Here is a 21,938-nt window from a genome sequence, read left to right on the forward strand (position 1 = left end):
TTAACCTTTATTTAAAAAATTAAACTGCAACTATTTATACATGCAAGTAGTAATTCCATGGTAATCACCGTACATAAGACATTAATTAACTTATTGATATATACAGTTTTTGCGTTACATTACAAAGACATTTGGCTACATTCAAAATTTTAAAATATATCATAAATGTTAATGCCTGTATTTGCACTAATTGTGACATTAAGGTGAGATTTTATTTTTAAAGCAATCTTTCAGCATATCATGTAATACATAAGTTTAAATATGTGGGTGTCATGACAACTGAACACTGTTAAAAAGTGGAATTGTTGAAGTAATGCTCTTAAACATTTTTAATTTATTGTGATATTCATTTGAGGTCAAACAGCCCAGCTCTGATTGCTAGCTATAAAAAAAAAATGTCTGCAAGCTTTGATTTTTACCAAAGGGTTGTGACTAAACACTGACTTAGTAGGGTGTTTAGATCTTTTCCAATGCCACTTTTACTCCTGATGTTTCTTGTATTTTTTAGTTCATCAAATAAATTCTAACTATATGTTAATGTTTTCATAAAATGGATATTTTTAATATTTTTGTTATTTTGTTATTTCAAGTGCCAACAAAACATGTTATTTGATAAGGGGTGTCCATACTTTTGCTCGGGACTGTGCTGTTTACTCGAATTGGGTTAGCATTACTAACAGTATCCATAAATAGTATTACAGACTGTCATAGTATTCTGTCTTTATTTACAAGTCACATATAATTAAGTAGAGATTATAGACAATATAATTTATGTACAATTTGAATCTCAGCATTACAGAGGATAACTACAACTAGTGTATGATTTTTAGCAGTGAGTTGATCTTGAAACATATACTAATAATGTCTGTTTTCTTAGCTATTGTATGTGATTAATATAACCTACTGGTTCCCTTACAATTATTATTAATAATAAAACTAATAATTATTAGACTGGTATTAAAAATAATGTTACTTACTGTTTATTTTTTTTACAGTTAAAAAAAAATATAATATATATACAGTGCATCTGGATAGTATTCACAGCGCATCACTTTTTCCACATTTTGTTATGTTACAGTCTTATTCCAAAATGGATTAAATTCATTTTTTTCCTCAGAATTCTACACATAACACCCCATAATGACAACGTGAAAAAAGTTTACTTGAGATTTTTGCAAATTTATTAAAAATAAAAAAACTGAGAAATCACATGTACATAAGTATTCACAGCCTTTGCTCAATACTTTGTCGATGCACCTTTGGCAGCAATTACAGCCTCAAGTCTTTTTGAATATGATTCCACAAACTTGGCACACCTATCCTTGGCCAGTTTCGCCCATTCCTCTTTGCAGCACCTCTCAAGCTCCCATCAGGTTGGATGGGAAGCGTCAGTGCACAGCCATTTTAATATCTCTCCAGAGATGTTCATTCGAATTCAAGTCTGGGCTCTGGCTGGGCCATTCAAGGACATTCACAGAGTTGTCCTGAAGCCACTCCTTTGATATCTTGGCTGTGTGCTTAGGGTCGTTGTCCTGCTGAAAGATGAACCATCGCCCCAGTCTGAAGTCAAGAGCGCTCTGGAGCAGGTTTTCATCCAGGATGTCTCCGTACATTGCTGCTGTCATCTTTCCCTTTATCCTGACTAGTCTCCCAGTCCCTGCCGCTGAAAAACATCCCCACAGCATGATGCTGCCACCACCATGCTTCACTGTAGGGATGGTATTGGCCTGGTGATGAGCGGTGCCTGGTTTCCTCCAAACGGGATGCCTGGCATTCACACCAAAGAGTTTAATCTTTGTCTCATCAGACCAGAGAATTTTCTTTCTCATGGTCTGAGAGTCCTTCAGGTGCCTTTTGGCAAACTCCAGGCGGGCTGCCATGTGCCTTTTACTAAGGAGTGGCTTCCGTCTGGCCACTCTACCATATAGACCTGATTGGTGGATTGCTGCAGAGATGGTTGTCCTTCTGGAAGGTTCTTCTCTCTCTACAGAGGACCTCTGGAGCTGTGACAGAGTGACCATCGGGTTTTTGGTCACATCCCTGACTAAGGCCCTTCTCCCCTGATTGCTCAGTTTAGATAGCCGGCCAGCTCTAGGAAGAGTCCTGATGGTTTCGAACTTCATCCACTTATGGATGATGGAGGCCACTGTGTTCATTGGGACCTTCAAAGCAGCAGAAACGTTTCTGTAACCTTCCCCAGATTTGTGCCTTGAGACAATCCTGTCTCGGAGGTCTACAGACAATTCCTTTGACTTCATGCTTGGTTTGTGCTCTGACATGAACTGTCAACTGTGGGTCCTTATATTGACAGGTGTGTGCCTTTCCAAATCATGTCCAATCAACTGAATTTACCACAAGTGGACACCAATTAAGCTGCAGAAACATCTCAAGGATGATCAGGGGAAACAGGATGCACCTGAGCTCAATTTTGAGCTTCATGGCAAAGGTTGTGAATACTTATGTACATGTGCTTTCTCAATTTTTTTTATTTTTAATAAGTTTGCAAAAACCTCAAGTAAATGGGGTGTTGTGTGTAGAATTCTGAGGAAAAAAATGAATTTAATCCATTTTGGAATTAGGCTGTAACATAACAAAATGTGGAAAAAGTGATACGCTGTGAAAACTTTCCAGATGCACTCTATATATATATATATATATATATATATATATATATATATATATATATATATATATATATATATATATATATATATATATATATATATATATAGATAGATAGATAGATAGATAGATAGATAGATAGATAGATAGATAGATAGATAGATAGATAGATAGATAGATAGATAGATATAGATATGGAAGAGAAGGTCTGTGATACGGTTTGCATATTTGCAGTTGGAGATCCACAAAGGGAGAAAAAACGAATCACGTATCATAAAATAGTTTTATTCCTGAGCTTTCAACCCCTATTAGGGGTCTTCATCAGAGGATAATGCTTAGACTTACAAGAATCAAAGGCAATATATAGCAACACATTCAGTATGGGGGGGGGGGGGTGTTTCGTTAAATTAAAGTGCATATGTCCTTCTTAAGTTGGCATATGCTGGGTTTATGTCCAAGTGTCTGTTGATGGCGTTTTCATCTGATAGCCAAGACTCGGCCAACTTTCTGGCGCTTTTTGTACTGGCCTTAAATTTTACTTTCACGTTGTCCCAGTTGAATGTGTGTCCTGTCGATTTAGTATGTGCATAGATCAAAGATAGTGCGTCCTTTCTTCTGACGGCGTTGCGATGTTCCTGTATACGTGTTGAGATTTTTTTTGACGTTTGTCCTATGTATACAGCTGAGCAAGAATTGCATGGAATACTATAAACTGCGTTTCGTGTTTCGGCTGTCGATTTCTTGTTTTTAGCATTAAACAGGACCATGCGCAGATTGTTGGTGGGTTTATGTGCTATTTTGATGCCCCACTTGGTCAGGGTGCGTGCCGTGCCTTCTGACACATTATGGTGGTACGGGAGTGAATGCCAGGTGGGGTGGGGGTTCTGATTTACGTCGCTTGTATGCTGATTCCTTTGGCGCCTGCTGTGTAGACTCCGATTAATGAATGATTTTGAGTATCCGTTCGAGGTGAAAAGTTGAAACAGATAGCGTCTCTCATTAATTTTTGTTTCCTTGGTATTACAATGAGTGTGGACTCGTTTAAATAGGGTTTTCACGCAGCTCCGTTTATGAGATACCGGGTGATTGCTGGCGAAGTGTAGAATCTTGTCTGCGTGGCATTGTTTGCGGTAAACACTTGTGGTCAGAGTGGCGTCACTATTTCTTTATATATCTATATATATATATATATATATATAGATGCGTATGAATATATACGTGCGAGTCCCCGTCTTGCACCCCAAAACACGAAGCTGAGTCTCAGTACTTTAGCAACACCAGCTTTATTCAGCTTGAAACAGCAACAGCGCGGTTATTTATTGTAGCAGGATCTGCTACTCTCTTATACATAGACACAGCAGTCAGGCAGGGTTGTGGCCAAGTAGTACTGTGCCCTACACATTTATAATGTTCCTTGTATCACCCATCGACGGCAGGCGCTTATAGCATGTCCGCGGTCTTATCGGATTTGCTTTTACGGCAAACTGCTACAGTGCTGGGAGACTGCAATTGCTTTGGGAATCACTTCCGCGTGTCGTCCCGTTGGGTGGAATCCCACAATAGTTTAGAAACTCACTCACACCAGCCATGATTCTTTTCAAAGGTATAGTGCAGGTTAATTTGTTTTATGTATTTTTACTTTATAATTTGTATTAATCATTTTTATATGAGTAGTTTTGGGTTGTGGAATGAATCATCTAAGTTTCCATTATTTCTTATGGGGAAATTCACTTTGATATACGAGTGCTTTGGACTGCAAGCACTTTTCTGGAACGAATTATGCTCACAAACTGAAGTTCCACTGTACTTAGTGAAATCACAATCTGAAATGGGGAGAATGTGTAATCTCCACTCAGAGTATACCCAAGGTGGAATTTGAAGGCTTCTTCAGTTGTCTTGTAAAAACATTAGCCAGGGTACCACTATTCCACCAAATCAGTCTTTTTTTTTTTCTCCTTTAAAAGCTTACTCCTAATGTTCTGTTTTTTCCTTAAAGACCAAATCTATACCGTTCCAGATCTCCTCTGCAGCTGAAGTGGTAAATCAAAAGCCAGCCCAAACAAAAAGAAAGGAGAAGCCAGAATCTTCTGTTCCACTAGCAGCTCCTACTGCCGAACCAAGTTTAGAAGGTGAGTGATTAATAGTAAACATAGGCGGAATACTAGGCAGTCTTTACTGCTGGTGGGATTGGATTATCCTCGGGGGGAGATGCACTCTATCATTTACAGTTTTTCAAAGGATATTTTTATGCATTCAGTGTCGGTTTTTGCATATACTGGTATGTGTATAAATATATATGTGTGTGTGTGTGTGTGTGTGTGTGTGTATATATATATATATATATATATATATATATATATATATATATATATATATATATATATACACAGTGGTGTGAAAAACTATTTGCCCCCTTCCTGATTTCTTATTCTTTTGCATATTTGTCACACAAAATGTTTCTGATCATCAAACACATTTAACCATTAGTCAAATATAACACAAGTAAACACAAAATGCAGTTTGTAAATGGTGGTTTTTATTATTTAGGGAGAAAAAAAAATCCAAACCTACATGGCCCTGTGTGAAAAAGTAATTGCCCCCTGAACCTAATAACTGGTTGGGCCACCCTTAGCAGCAATAACTGCAATGAAGCGTTTGCAATAACTTGCAATGAGTCTTTTACAGCGCTCTGGAGGAATTTTGGCCCACTCATCTTTGCAAAATTGTTGTAATTCAGCTTTATTTGAGGGTTTTCTAGCATGAACCGCCTTTTTAAGGTCATGCCATAGCATCTCAATTGGATTCAGGTCAGGACTTTGACTAGGCCACTCCAAAGTCTTCATTTTGTTTTTCTTCAGCCATTCAGAGATGGATTTGCTGGTGTGTTTTGGGTCATTGTCCTGTTGCAGCACCCAAGATTGCTTCAGCTTGAGTTGACGAACAGATGGCCGGACATTCTCCTTCAGGATTTTTTGGTAGACCGTAGAATTCATGGTTCCATCTATCACAGCAAGCCTTCCAGGTCCTGAAGCAGCAAAACAACCCCAGACCATCACACTACCACCACCATATTTTACTGTTGGTATGATGTTCTTTTTCTGAAATGCTGTGTTCCTTTTACGCCAGATGTAACGGGACATTTGCCTTCCAAAAAGTTCAACTTTTGACTCATCAGTCCACAAGGTATTTTCCCAAAAGTCTTGGCAATCATTGAGATGTTTCTTAGCAAAATTGAGACGAGCCCTAATGTTCTTTTTGCTTAACAGTGGTTTGCGTCTTGGAAATCTGCCATGCAGGCCGTTTTTGCCTAGTCTCTTTCTTATGGTGGAGTCGTGAACACTGACCTTAATTGAGGCAAGTGAGGCCTGCAGTTCTTTAGACGTTGTCCTGGGGTCTTTTGTGACCTCTCGGATGAGTCGTCTCTGCGCTCTTGGGGTAATTTTGGTTGGCCGGCCACTCCTGGGAAGGTTCACCACTGTTCCATGTTTTTGCCATTTGTGGATAATGGCTCTCACTGTGGTTCGCTGGAGTCCCAAAGCTTTAGAAATGGCTTTATAACCTTTACCAGACTGATAGATCTCAATTACTTCTGTTCTCATTTGTTCCTGAATTTCTTTGGATCTTGGCATGATGTCTAGCTTTTGAGGTGCTTTTGGTCTACTTCTCTGTGTCAGGCAGCTCCTATTTAAGTGATTTCTTGATTGAAACAGGTGTGGCAGTAATCAGGCCTGGGGGTGGCTACGGAAATTGAACTCAGGTGTGATACACCACAGTAAGGTTATTTTTTAACAAGGGGGCAATTACTTTTTCACACAGGGCCATGTAGGTTTGGATTTTTTTTCTCCCTAAATAATAAACACCATCATTTAAAAACTGCATTTTGTGTTTACTTGTGTTATATTTGACTAATGGTTAAATGTGTTTGATGATCAGAAACATTTTGTGTGACAAACATGCAAAAGAATAAGAAATCAGGAAGGGGGCAAATAGTTTTTCACACCACTATATATATATATATATATATATATATATATATATATATATATATACACATACACACACACATACATATGAGGTGTGACAGTTTAATTCCCGGAATGGCCATGTAGTGTCAGCCGTGAAGTAATTGTATTGAAATCACATGAACTAATACATGCCTGCATATCCCCTTCTCCTGGAAGAATTCTCATAGCTGAAGTCTGTGCTGAAGTGTTTATCTGGCAATGAGCTATAAGGAATTGTATAGGAAAATGAAATACCATGACTTGAAATACATACATTTCATGTGTTCCGTGTCTGTAGCAATCTGTGTAAATGTAAATTGACTCGGGTGTTGCAAGGAAAGAAATGTTGAACATATAGCTAAACATGAAAATGTTTTCATATGTTATAGTAATGATGACATAATGTTGATGTGAAGTGTAGAATGTGTGAACACTGAAATCCAACTATGAAATAAACACTTTTGCAAAAGGTATAACAAAACAAGCGTGGTTTTATTAAAGAATAAAACCAAAGAAAAAGAAATTGCTCAGCTGTCATGTTGCTGAAGCCCAGCTTTCCATTGGTACAAAATAAAAGACATTTGCATACATGGATGTATTTGCCCGTTTCATTTTCAGCCAGTTGTCACAGTGGTAATGCTGTTCCTTCTCAGATCCACACAGGTGGCACAGTGGATAAGCTACCAGTTAGCGGGCAGGAGATGATAGGTTTAAATCTCCGGTCCTCCATGCATTTAGCGCTTTGAGTATTTAGCTATTATTATTATTATTAATAATAATAATATCATATAATAAAAACATATACAGTATTTGATTTGAGTCTGTAATAGCCTGTGTAAATTTATGGTACTTCTAAAAGTTAGAGCTGAAGGCATAAAAGCAGACACACAAATGTGGGTAAATAATTTTTTCCTGTTGTCTTGTTGAGCAAACGGACACCAGTGTTTCTGGTGGTGTTACCTTTCCTTATGCACTTGTGTGCTTTTATCCAAAAATAAAACTGAATTTAAAAAAAAAAAATGTAAATAACAAGTTGATATGAATGTCCGTGTGCGAGGGAATTAGTAACACCCACCATAGACATTGCAGTATATATATTTTAAATCATGGTATTTCATTTTCCTATATAATTCCTTACAACTCATTGCCAGATAATAACACGTACTTTAGCTGTAAGAATTGTTCATCTGGCTGAATAGGGTGGGGCTACCAACCTGCGTGCTGCTAATTGACACATTTACAAAATTAAAGCATATAACTGGCGCAGTGATAAGGAGATACATACGTCCTGGTATTTGTCAGGAAAATTTAAGGAGGCCAGGCGCAATGAAAAATTTTGTAGTCTTCAGGGATTCCAGTTAATTATCAGTTTTACTTTTGGCAGTTTGAGTGATCATACACCTCACACTACATTACTTTGCCTGTTTTTAAGGTGGACAAGTTAAAATTCACCCTTTTCCTACAAAAATCACCTCATTCTGTGCAGTGCTGTGTGGTCCGGTCATCAATAAAGATCATCAGTTAATTTAACAATCCGAATATGCTTCACCAATATTTAACCAATACGTGAAACATATTCTGTTCTTTGTAGCTCTACTGCAAAATTATTTTGTACCTTCCCTAATTATACAGTATTTAATTCATTGATATCATTAGGTATCTTGACCTTCAGAGATGTTTATTTTGACAGTATGTTTGCACTCTTTGATCATCTCCATTTTTTTTTTCTGTTAACAAGTAGAAGTTATATTACATTAACCTGCCTAATGTTCCTAATTCTCCAGTAATGTCCACACCTGGAAATATTTTAGCTTTGTACATAATTGCCAGAGTTTACGTTTTTTTTAAGTAAAATTATGCTGTCTGTCTTGTACAGAAATTTTCATAGCGTTGTAAGATAGTATGTGTTGTTTTGCAGTGGCCTCTGCAGAGGCAGCACACATCATTTCTGCGGCCAGTGAAGTTCCATCAATACCAGCTCCTGGTACCCATGATGGGAATGGCGAATCTGAAGGGGAACAGAAATCTGCAACACGACCAGGTAAGAAATGTGGAGTTATAATGCATGTTTAGTGAGATCTTTCAGTACAGTGATCCCTCGCTATATCGCGCTTCGACTTTCGCAGCTTCACTCTATCGCAGATTTTATATGTAAGCATATTTAAATATATATCGCGGATTTTTTGCTGGTTCGTGGATTTCTGCGGACAATGGGTCTTTTAATTTCTGGTACATGCTTCCTCAGTTGGTTTGCCCAGTTGATTTCATACAAGGGACGCTATTGGCAGATGGCTGAGAAGCTACCCAACCAGAGCGCCTATTACGTATTAAATAAAACTCCTCAAATATATTGTGAGCACGGGGGCTCTTCGCACCCCTAGAGGATACGGCCGCTCCTCAAAAAACGCTGAAAGATTACCTTCACATTGCTCTCTTCTTTGTTGGGCTTACATATGGCTGCTTTATCAAGCGATATGCTTCCAGCACGGTGCTTCGCATACTTAAAAGATCAAACAGCACGTATTGATTTTTGATTTTTACTTTTCTCTCTCTCTTGCTCTGACATTCTCTGCTCCTGACGGAGGGGGTGTGAGCAGGGGGGCTGTTCGCACACCTAGACGATACGGGCGCTCGTCTAAAAATGCTGAAAGATTACCTTCACGTTGCTCCCTTCTGTGCAGCTGCTTCGTGAAGCGACATGCTTCCCGCATGGTGCTTCGCATACTTAAAAGCTCGAAGGGCACGTATTGATTTTTGATTGTTCGTTTTTCTGTCTCTCTCTCTCTCTCTCTGACATTCTCTGCTCCTGACGGAGGGGGTATGAGCTGCTGCCTTCCTTGCAACTGCTTTGTGCGGCGGTGCTTTGCATACTTAAAAGCTAAACAGCCCTATTGATTTTTGAATGTTTGCTTTTTTCTCTCTCTCTGTCTGACATTCTCTGCTCCTGACCGCACTACTTTGAAGAGGAAGATATATTTGCATTCTTTTAATTGTGAGACGGAACGGTCATCTCTGTCTTGTCATGGAGCACAGTTTAAACTTTTGAAAAAGAGACAAATGTTTGTTTGCAGTGTTTGAATAAAGTTCCTGTATCTCTACAACCTCCTGTGTTTCTGTGCAAATCTGTGACCCAAGCATGACAATATAAAAATAACCATATAAACATATGGTTTCTACTTCGCGGATTTTCACCTTTCGCAGGGTGTTCTGGAACGCAACCCCCGCGATGTATATACTTCTTGGGGGATTGGCTTAATTTAAATTACTAATTTTTCTTCTTTAGTTGATTCGATGTCCATTTATCACCTGTTGTAGACAGGAACACCAGTGCTTTCCAATAATTTATTGTGATTTTTTTAAAAATATAATGCAAGTAAATAACATCTGTTCTTTCATGTGTGTGTCTTGGCACCAGAGGATGCTGAGCAAACATTTCTATTAGGAATGAGTTGAACATTACCTATAAGATCTGTGTTTCATAGAGTAAACAAAATCATCTCTTTAGGTGGGCTTAAAGAGATTTTTGGAAAACCACTGGATGACTCTAATGGTTGAGTGGAATGTTGTACTGTGAAGTTAGCAGAAATGTTTTTATTGATATTTTTGAGGTAAAAAAACATATTGAGATATTTCTAAATCTTGTGGCTATGCCCTTCTTCATTGTAGTTCTTACTGGAGGTATTTGGTAAGGTTAGGTTTATCTTTGTGGTTGCGTGGTTTAGCATTTGCAGAGCTGTGATGGTGAATGATATCTAGTTGAAAGTGGTGAAAGTAGTAAATATTGCAGTGATGTTTTGATCAGTGTACCATTTTAATATTACCTGTAAGATGGGACTAGTACTTGAGATGCATGTGCTCTACTAACTCATTATTTCTACTTAGTCTTCCAGGAACAGCCTCAAATGAGATCTAGAAATGCATTATGAAATAAATATGTCTAGAATCTTAAAGGTGAAATGTGGATTTTGTTTTGACTATGGATTTGTGAACGAGTGCATTGACCTTGCACAGGTCTTGGAAGGGCAATGGAACTTCATCTGTCTACTGTAGACATGTTTTGTAGAATTGGTGGAGGACAATGGCCATATACACCATGTTATTATACAAGATATGCTACAGGTGTTAGAAGTCTCCAGCTTAGTACCTTTTGGTATCTGTGCATGCAGACTTAGAGAGGTGCGCATTTTTGGCTAGGCTGAATCTGTTTGAAACAGCAAATGATCTACATCAGTAGTGTATCTTGTTTTCCTTCTACTTAATTTTCATTTTAATACAAAGTGCGGCATAAGGTTTGAAAATGAGTTACTGTGGACACCTCAGTATACTGATACCATTCATTTTGGAAGAAGCTGTAATGACAGTGTTTAGTTCTCCAAATTTGAGCTCATGGCCCTCTTAATGAAAATAGTGGCTGTCTGTTAGGGGAAGCTGATGCTTAATTATTTAGTGTTTTCTTCTCAAGTGATAGTAGATAGTTTTGGTGCCGTAGCTGAGGTACTGCAGCATGTGTATGAGACAGTGATGGTGGAGCAGAAGTTTCATCGTTGGATGAAAACCTGGCATGCATGTCTGCATAAAGAGTTATAGTTAAGAGCCTGGAATGGTAACTGAAAAAAATGATATTGAAAGAACACATGATCAAAATGGATTTCCTGCCCAAGGTTTCAGCCTATTCACTTTGATAGGAGGAGGAGTTTGGCACTCACAGTATTTACAGGAGTCTTTTATAATGGTTTAGACATCTTGTAATACTGCCTTTTTATTTTTATTTATGTATTTGTTTTATTTATTTATTGAAAAAATGAAGGACAGATCCAGGATATGGGGGATGAAAAGTGTGAATCTTAATGTGGCATGATGTATAAAGTCCATTCATAGATATTCTGAAAAGCGTTAGTTCTTTTAGAACTAACATTCATGCTGAGATTGGTCATGGAATAGTGGAATAGTCCAGTTTACCTTGCAAAGATCTTTGAAGAGTTATGGAATTTGTTTTGTCTTTTTTAGACCTATTTTGTTGGAATTAGAGGAGGATTGTGCTCATATATGCCATGTTATCATACAAGATATGCTTCTGGAGTTAGAATGCTCCAGTTTAGTGCTTATATTTTACCTGGGGCTTTCTATTTTAAGCATCTCAGCAACCAATCAAAAAAAATTAAAATGAAATTCAAGCAATTCTTTTCACATAAGTAATAAAATTAAATAAGATAATAATACACAGTAGTATAAATAATATTACAAACCAAAAGGCCAGGGTAAGCCGACCAGAATCTTTATTAAACCAGTGAGGTTAAAGGGACCTAGCATGACGAGAGGGTGCAGACAGAGACTGAAGATGAGACTTAAAGCAGTTTAAATCAGAAGGACTTTTACTATTAAAAAGAACAGGTTACAGTGCTTTCTACTGGAAAACTATTATCAATCTTGTTACAAAAACTACCTAATTGCATATTTATTATGGTATCCAATATTTTGTGTAGAGCACTTCTTTCTAAAAGTGTAATAATTCTTTTTATGCATATTTCATATAAAAGAATAGCCTCCTGACCTAGAATCTGCTGTTGGCAGCAGAGAGTCTCACCCAACCTAAAACACAGGAATGCTGAGAAATTGCCAGTATGTTACCAAATGCCCACACTGATAATGTTGTTAATACTACCAAATCTTCCCTTCATTATGTTTTGCTTTCCCTTATTGCTAAATTGTCATTTCATATGTATTATAAAATACAAGTAGATTTTTTCTTGTTTAATGACTGACACATTAGAAGTAAGTTTTAAAAAATAAAAATGCAAAGCAAAGTTGCAGATTTTTTTTCCTTCCCTTTCTGCCTAAACCCTGAATGCATGTACATAATAGTTTAGTTTTATCATCAGCAGTGTCATCTTGCCTAACCTTTAATGTAGCTTCAAACTGTTTGTAATGCTTGAATTCATGTGTGAGTAAGCCTAATATTGGACTGGAAATGGGCCAAGGATAGTTGTAGTCTGATACACAGTGCTGTCACAATAATCACTAGTGTCCAGTGACCCTGAACTGGAAAGATGGAACAGGTCATATTTGTTTTAGTGCTGTAAAATTTGAAATATCTACTTATTTGTAGACATTGTTTTAGTATCTTTAATCAGATCGTAATTCTGATTTTAATATTTTAAGGAGAACCGTCCACAAAGCCCAAACTTGCATTACCTGCTGTAAAAGAACGCCCACCTGAAGAAGTAGCTGCTCGGCTGGCTGAACAAGAAAAAGCAGAACAAGAAGCCATTGCCTGTATGTGTTGCCAACCATTTTTGTAATGAATTACCCAGTGAACAATTATTGGTGTTGCTCTTGCTTTGTGTTTTATATTTATAATCTATACCGTATATTAAATTAATTTTTTTGAAATGTATTGAGTTCTTCATCAGTTGATTCCTTTAAAAGTTTAGCATAAGACCTTGTATTTGAATGTGTGCTCTAACAACAAATGTACAAATGACAATACTACAACTACAAGAGATCAGTAAATACACAAGGGGGCTCCGCCCCCTGCTCGCTTCGCTCGCCTACCCCTGGCGTTGGGTATCCTGAACTACATTAGTCGAGCTCGTTCGTTTTGGAGCCGTGCTCGCTTTGCTTGCGGCATTTCAGATGCGCGTTGTAGGCGCCTGTGTTCATTGATTTTATCCAGGCGGGCTCGTGTTTGTATATCCGTCAGTCGAGCTCGTTCGTTTTAAACCCATGCCTGCTTTGCTTCCGCAGTTTCAGACGCTCGTTGTAGGCGCCTGCGTTCATTGATCTTATCCAGGTGGGCTCGTGTTTGTATCGTTGAGCTGTATTGTGTTTGAATTTGGTGTAAAGCGTTCAGCGGTTTGTACAATCCCAAGCAGCACATTATTCCTAACTTCACTCCGCAGTAGTGCACTCACTATATGGCGGTGATGCCTGCGCCCTCCGTACTATCTCGGGTTTCACTATGCTGTGTAATGTGGACGTTTGTGGCATCCGTACTCTCTCCGGTTTGACCTTGGGCGGGGCGCCGAATCCTGTTGTGTTTGTTTGTTCTGTGGCCGTTTGTTAGTTGAGCTGTATTGTGTTTGAATTTGGTGTAAAGCGTTCAGCGGTTTGTACCATCCCAAGCAGCACATTTGTTTTATTTGCTATTTCCGTTAGTTGAGCTGTATTGTGTTTGAATTTGGTGTAAAGCGTTCAGCGGTTTGTACAATCCCAAGCAGCACATTGTTTACATTTTTTTTTTTCCTTTGGAATTGTTTCAATTTCATTATTTGCACTTTTACTTTAAAGCTTCATTAAAAACAATTTTTTTTGGAGACACATTGTGACAATGCCCGTAAGTGAATATTGTTTCTGTTTCTCTAATAAATAATCTGACCTTTTCTAATGTTTGCTCCAGTGATTTATCGATTGTCATAGCAAATGCTATTCTCACAGTTAACTGTAAACATTTTAATATGAATGGCATGTCACGATCTCCTTTGGTGTGTAATGTTATTTGCGGAATATATACATTACCTTTTTTTTTTTGCCTGTTAAAATTTGCATCGCTTCTCCGTGATCATCAATATACATCTGACTGAATTGTGTATTCTTTGAAATTTAATTTGTTGTTGCTTTAACTGTTCCGGGACCACAGATTCTCATAGCGTATGGTCCATTATTGTGTAAATCCACGTTTTGTGCATTGAATGATGCAACTGTGAAAAGACTTCGTTGTTTACTCTTTGCCTTTTATTTCTGACCTCGATTTGTCCTGCTATTTTTTCAATTACCCCTGGCTCTGATGATTAATCACCTTTTGTTTGCGGTAATGCGATCTTTTCTATCTTTTCTTTGATACTGTAGCGACTGACATGATAAAATGTCACAAAAGTTTTACTTGAACAATCGCCGACTTCCTAATCCCAAACACAACTTTCTAGCACCCTCTCCAACGCCCCCCCTTACCGCATCAATCAATACCCCGCTATCAGTCTTCCGTGCTGAACTCCACCCTCCCTCAATCGGACCTAACAGTTACTTAAAACCAAAAAGTCCTCAACCTGGGTGGGATGCTACAATACTTTTGGATTTTACTGCTTTCATATTCTGTACCTTTCTCTACATGTGTATCGCGCCATCGTTTGTTGGAGCCTTTCGAATTCCACTGCTTTCATAATATCTTATCTGCCTTTTTTTCTCTGCAACGCCTTTCGGTCTCTATTCTCCGTATTGTCCTTATACGCTTTATATATGCTGAGAGCACATGATCTGTGTGTACTACATGACTGAGTGTTTTTTGATGGGTGAGCTCTTATATGATGAGCTCGTTCGTTTTGGAGTCGTGCCCGCTTTGCGTGCGGCATTTCTGACGCGCGTTGTAGGCGCCTGCGTTCATTGATTTTATCCAGGCGGGCTCGTGTTTGTATATCCGTCAGTGGAGCTCGTTCATTTTGAACCCGTGCCTGCTTTGCTTCTGCAGTTTCAGACGCGTGTTGTAGGCGCCTGCATTCATTGATGTTATCCAGATGGGCTCATGTTTGTATCGTTGAGCTGTATTGCGTTTGAATTTGGTGTAAAGCGTTCAGCGGTTTGTACAATCCCAAGCAGCACGTTATTCCTAACTTCACTCCGCAGTAGTGCCACTCACAATATGGCGGTGACGCCTGCGCCTTCTGTACTATGTCGGGTTTCACTATGCTGTGCAGGCGCCTTTGCCTTTCGTACTTTCCCGCGCCTTCCGTACTATCTTTATGGACCTGTGGGGCCTCCGTAGCCTCTTCCGTTTGAATCTGGGCTGCAGCGCAGAATCCTCTTTTTTCTGTGGCTGTGTCGTTGGTCGTTAGCTATGGGCGCGTTGTTGCTTCATTTCTCATTCACGTCAGTTGAGCTCTTTCGTTTTTGGGCCGTGACTCCTTCGCTCGCAGTTTATGAGACGCACGCTGTACGCGCCTGCGCAGTATGTCTCATGGTCCCATCGCTGTGTACCTGCGTCCATGCCATCCGGTTTACCATTCTCGGTTAGTAATATGGATTACAGTACAGATGGGAATTAGAATCTACTAAAGACATTTAATTGGAGCTCTGAGTAAAATAATTTCCCAAAATAAAATATCCCAAACAATATGTGAACAGAAATGCAAAAAAGCAATGTTTATAGAATGTAAGTTAGAGGATAAAGTAATTCATAATATTGTTTTTGGTGAGGCGTTAATGTAATTTAATTTTGCATCCATCCATTATCCAACCCGCTATATCCTAACACAGGGTCACGGGGGTCTGCTGGAGCCAATCCCAGCCAACACAGGGCGCAAGTCAGGAACAAACCCCGGGCAGGGTACCAGCCCACTGCAGAGGGTACACACACACCCACTAGGGACAATTTGGGATCACCAATGTACCCAACCTGCATGTCTTTGGACTGTGGGTGGAAACCCACACAGACACGGGGAGAACATGCCCAGGTCTCCTTACTGCGATGCAGCAGCGCTACCACGGCTCCACTGTGTCACCCTTAATTTTTTATTTACTTTTTTTTTGTTTTACTTTTTTACTTCTACTTTTTTACTTTTTACTACGTTTATTATTCATTGGTATTTAAAATAGACAGTTGTAGTAAAATATTCCAGTAACTTATTTTATATCTTCAATAACTAAGGACCAAACTGTCTTCCTCCTGCGCCCTGCATACTATTCCATATACCAACTCTTTTTAAATATAATCGCTTTTTCTAACTGAGGGGTGCCGTGACGCTGTTTGAGTGGCTCATCTGCAAGATATCAGGTGCCCAGCTCCCACCCCTGGGGTTGATGAGCAAAGCGAATAGGGGGAGGAGCCTCCTAGTAATATCTAGTAATTCTAATCTAATTATTAATTATAGTTGTACAACTCTGACGTCATCAGTGACTCACTGTTTGATCTCTTTCACATTAACACTCATTCTTTATGGTGGCAGAAAGTGGTTTACAATCTGTGTTCCAGCCCTTTGTAGTGTGAAAGTAGTAACCAGAATCAGTCTTTACGTTCTACCCAGAGATTGGTTAAACTAGGTAGGTCAGTTAATGCAGCCATAATTAATTTTGGTTTAAACATGAATAGATCCTGGAAAGCTATCTGATATTGTTGACTAAAACCCTTTACAACACTGCTTTTCTCTTAAAACATAATGAAGTATTCCATCCTGGTTTATTTGCTTCACTCTCTTGCCACTTGGGTAATGATTATGTTATTTTGGATTATGCATTTTAGGTCAACAATACTACTTGTATCAGTCTGATACTGCCCCCCTTGGTCCATCTTGTTTCTTGTTCAGAGTTCCAAATGAATGCTGGATTCCAATGTCAGGCAGCAGAAAATTTAAAAGAGGACTATCCATAAAACCGCAAATGCAAAACCAACCCCGTTAAACAAAAATCTCTTGAATTACCTGTCAGATTTCTTTATGTCGCTAATCTTAAAGTTCGTGCAGGGTCATTCCTGGTACATAGTGTATTTTCTTTTGAAGTATCACATACTAATTTGAAATTGGAGTGCATCTATGATTTTTTTTTTTTTTTTTTACACCGCTTTAATGTTTGATATTTGACAGGGAGATGCATAATCATGTTTGTGCTGCAGCCATATTTTACATGGAAAGACCACTAATAACGAAGCAATCAGTATATGCTTATGCTAATGACACATTTAAAAAAAATAAACAGTAATAAAAAATTGAGAGTGGAATAATTTACTTAAGTGCATCATGTGCCAATTCCCAATGTGAAAGGATTAACAGTGAGTGTTCTCCTTTCATTTATATTTAATACACATAGGCACCAATGTGCTGTTGCCCTTAATATTGCACATATATGTGCATTTTGCATGGTAAGCTGTTTTTCAGCTCTACCATGATTACAGAGAAATATTTACCAATTGGCAGTAGAGTATTGGGAGTGAACATACAAATAGCAAAATACAGAAATACACCTTGAACAGACACCAGTAGGACATTGTAAATGTTCCTGATAGTTTTTTTTACAGCTAAAGCCAAAACACACATTTTAAATTGTTAATCAACGTTTAGTAATATTATTTATTTTTACTTTATGTATTCTATCATTTTAAAATGTTTTAGAAATTTACTCTGTATCAAAATTAGGTTTTAAACTGATATACTATATTGGATTATTTTGAATTTTGCAGGACTTGTGTCTTTTTAAATCCTGCTAAGAATAGATTTACTGCATAAAATGTTTTTTGAACCTAATTGAGAGTTATTATTTACCCATTTTAGCACTGTCTGCTGCACTGGAGGAAGAACTCGGCAGTGCTGCCCATGTGACCCTGCAGGCTATAGCATCTCAGGAGGCCGCCGTCTCTGCAATTAACAGCCACTCCCAGAAGCTGAAAGAAGCTATGGAAGATTCTGAGGTATGTTTTGCTCACTATAAATTATTTGTAGACTCTGTTTTTGTTTGTCCTGAGTCTGCTGATTTATGAAATCAGATGCTTTGTGTTTTAACTTGCTAATGTAAAACACATAAGCAATTTATCAAATGCATTGTGATACTCTGAAAATATTTTAATGTCTAGTGTATTATGATTTTTGGTAGTAGCTTACAACAGGTATTTGATTTAGCTGCAATAGCATGGCTTTGAATTAAGAAATTGGGTTGGAACTAATATTTCTCAAAAAATGTTTGTGTTTCAGTTCAGTTAACTATACTGTTAAGATTCCGTGTTACTTGTTTTTTCTATTCTTAACCAGCTGCCAAGAGACAGAGAGATGTAAATAACAAAGTAACCAGCAGATCCCCACTACCCCAGTGATTCTTAAGTTTAGTAATGGGAGCCTACTCTGGCTGCAGGTTTTAATCCCAACCAACACCTGTTTCTAATGAGACTGCTATATTAATTGAGTAAACTGTTATTCCCAATTTCTGTGTCTTGGTATCTATACTAATAAAAGGCAAAGCCCTCACTGACTGACTCACTCACTCACTCATCACTAATTCTCCAACTTCCCGTGTAGGTAGAAGGCTGAAATTTGGCAGGCTCATTCCTTACAGCTTACTTACAAAACTTAGGCAGGTTTCATTTCGAAATTCTACGCGTAATGGTCATAACTGGAACATCTTTTTTGTCCATGTACTGGAGTGGAGTGCAGTTCGATGGCCGTGAGAGGCGGAGTTGCGTGTCGCGTCATCACGCCTCCTACGTAATCACGTGAACTGAAAACAAGGAACAGTCCCATAGAGCGTTGAAGAAAACATTCATTACACATTTGAGAAAGCACGGTGTAAACCGTAAGTTTAAATTAAGTTTACAGAAACACTCCCCCTGCCGTTTGCAATACCATATTCGCAAGATACAAGTTTAATGAGAAGACACGAGGTATAAACGAGACTTTGAATCACTTTGTAATGGAGTTAAAATGGCTGTAGCGAGAAACTTTTAAGTGCCGGGTCTTGGCTAACATTAAATAAAGCCGTGGACATCGCAACATCACACAAGAGAGCAGCTCATGTGAACTGACTGAACTTTGAGGCAAGATTGCTTTTCTCCTGTACAACTATACGTTGCATTCTCAAGAGTGTGCTTGCACAGCTTGGTCATATTACAACCGGAGTGCTGAACTGACAACGTGGTATACAAACAGAACTATAACAATCGTAATAAACAAACAAAAAAACAGCGGATAACCCGTGGATTAAATAAAAAGGCTGCTTCCGTTGGTGAAGCAACGAAAAAGGAAGACCTTACGTGGCGTTCGTACAGCGGAGAGGCTGTGTGAAGTCAGCTTCACAAAAAAACAAATCCTTAACAAATTGTTATTGGTATATTTTCCCTCAATTTAAAAAGGTTTTCTTTTCTTCTTAATAAAAATTTAAAAGCAGTACTTCGCCGGTGCGAAGTGCAGGGATTTCAGCGACTGACACATACAGACATATTCATGAGTGCAGGTACTATGGAAACAGAGCACCGTGTAAACCTAAAGTTTAAATTAAGTTCATAGACCTACAAAAGGTTGCCATTGATTTGAGGCAAGATTGCTTTTCTCCTGTACAACTATACGTTGCATTCTTAACAGTAAGCTTACACAGCTTGGTCATATTCCAACCGGAGTGCTGAACTGACAACGTGGTATACAAACAGAACAATCGTAAAAACAGCGGAGGGCTGTGTGAAGTCAGCTTCACAAAAAAACAGATCCTTAACAAATTGTTATTGGTATATTTTCACTAATTTAAAAAGGTTTTCTTCTTAATAAAAATTTAAAAGCAGTACTTCGCCGTGGCAAAGCACGGGGATGTATATAGATAGATATATATATATAGATAGATATAGAAATAGATATATATATAGATAGATATAGATATATAGATATAGATATATATAGATATAGATATATGTGTATGTATGTAGATATGTGTATATATATGTAGATATGTAAATTTGTATATGTATGTGTGTGTGTATGTGTGTATATATATATGTTGATATATGTATATATATATGTGGATGTGTATATGTATATATGTAGATATGTGTATATGTAGATATGTATATATAAGTATATATGTTTATGTATATATATGTTTACATAACCTCTTTAACACACTACTTCTCTGCTGCGAAGCGTGGGTATTTTGCTAGTCACTTCATAAATTACAAAACTGGGTTTCTTGAATTTTTAGTGTAATGTAACAGACCTTTGTTTACTAATGAACCCTCTTAACTATAAACAGTATCAACTGCCCTTGTGTTTGCTTGCAGTTAAAAAAGCTAAGTCTGAAGGAAAAATGTGAATTAATAGATAACAAAATGACAAAAAGAGGTTAGAAATATGGCAGCAAAATAAAGAAGATGCCAAATTTACCCTAGGGGACAAATAAACACCTATCTAATCTAAATTTTTTATAAAAGTAAATCTCACATGTTGCTTTTCTGAGAGAAGGCTCAGTGAACAGCAAACATTTAATTAACCATTGAGACTAATTTGAAGTTAAATGAGTTACTTATTGTGAAACTGGTTGAAACAAAAACGTGTGACCAAAGTGGGCCTGCAGGACTGAACTAAAGATAAACAGATCTTACCATTTACAACTTTTTGTGCTCTTTTTTTAATTATCAGTTTTAATGTAAAATTTGAAGAGACATGTAAAAGAAAAATGTAAAGGAGTGACAATTAACTTTTACTCTGGTTTATAAATATTTGGATACTTACCTCAAGAGGAAAATCCATAATAAGAGTTTTTTAAATGGCAGAATGAAAGCAAGATATAAAATGAAATAACAATTTTCGTTAACAGCAGGAATTGGCATCTAATGATACAATTGGGATGTTAAAAAAAAAAAAAAAAACAAACAAAAAAAAACTGCAACCACTTCATTCCTCCAATGCCCCTTAAAAATATATTTCCTACCCTGCCCTAGTACTAGATTTTTCAAATCTTAATGTCAAAATAAAAGGTGATGTGTGAAGCAAAATAAACTGTTCACAGCAATATGAAAATGATTGAGTTTATTTTCTTCACAAGTTGAAAGGTGATTGAAATGTGCTGATTGAACTAGCTAGTGTTATTGACTGCATCAGTATGAAGTTGTTGTAGTTAGTCATGCAATTATATGCGTTATTTACTCTATAGGTTACTCCAGAACAAAAATCTGCTCAATGGGGAGCTCTGGAGGATGCACTGAAGCAACGAAGCAAAGCTGTAGATGAAGCTGCTGATGCTCTTCTGAAAGCCAAGTAAGCTTTTCCAATTGTTTTTCCCATATTAACATTTTTTAAGCATTATTTTATGTTTAGTGTGGTGGGGATAATGTAATAAAAATGTTTTAAGTAACTGGCAGACAGAAATAATCATATTTTTCAAAATATGTATTTAGCTACGGTATTGCCTGTTCTTTAGTGAAAAATAATCTTATTAAAATAATTTAGTTCATACCATATCATACCACTGAATCCTGAGCAGAGTCGCAGGAGCTGGAGCACATCCCAGTAAGCAATGGGTGTAAGGCAGGAATAATCCCCTGGATGTGGCGCTAGTTCATCGCAAGGGCACACTCTCACAAAAATGCACACAACACACATTAGGGCCAGTTTAGTGTCCTCAATTCACCCAACCTGTATGTCTTTGGATTGAAGGAGGAAACTGGAGCACCTGGAAAAAACTCATCCTAACCCAGGTAGAATATGCAAACTTCACACAGGGAGGGCTGTCAATTTAAACCCTGGTCTCCTTACTGTGAGGGAGCACTGTGCCACCTTGCTACCCACAATCTACTTCGTATCAAATAAAAACTTATTTTAACTGATGTTTTTGGGTTAATAGAAATCATTGCACTTT

The 21,938-nt window shown here is 37.8% G+C and overlaps 1 protein-coding gene across 2 annotated transcripts in view; it reads left to right on the forward strand.

Annotated features, from left to right (window-relative positions):
* The window catches only part of immt (inner membrane protein, mitochondrial (mitofilin)), a 63,137-nt gene that overhangs the window by 15,087 nt on the left and 26,112 nt on the right, over positions 1 to 21,938 (forward strand). The window contains exons 4-8 of one of the 2 annotated variants that reach the window (XM_028801575.2): positions 4,619 to 4,751; positions 8,545 to 8,667; positions 12,786 to 12,899; positions 17,879 to 18,015; positions 21,234 to 21,337. In XM_028801575.2, the coding sequence (XP_028657408.1) occupies positions 4,619 to 4,751; positions 8,545 to 8,667; positions 12,786 to 12,899; positions 17,879 to 18,015; positions 21,234 to 21,337 (611 nt within the window). The remainder of the gene's footprint in view (positions 1 to 4,618; positions 4,752 to 8,544; positions 8,668 to 12,785; positions 12,900 to 17,878; positions 18,016 to 21,233; positions 21,338 to 21,938) is intronic. The other variant, XM_051928042.1, reaches the window with a different exon arrangement.

This window comes from Erpetoichthys calabaricus, chromosome 5 (assembly GCF_900747795.2).
Source record: "Erpetoichthys calabaricus chromosome 5, fErpCal1.3, whole genome shotgun sequence".
Lineage (NCBI taxonomy): Eukaryota > Metazoa > Chordata > Cladistia > Polypteriformes > Polypteridae > Erpetoichthys > Erpetoichthys calabaricus.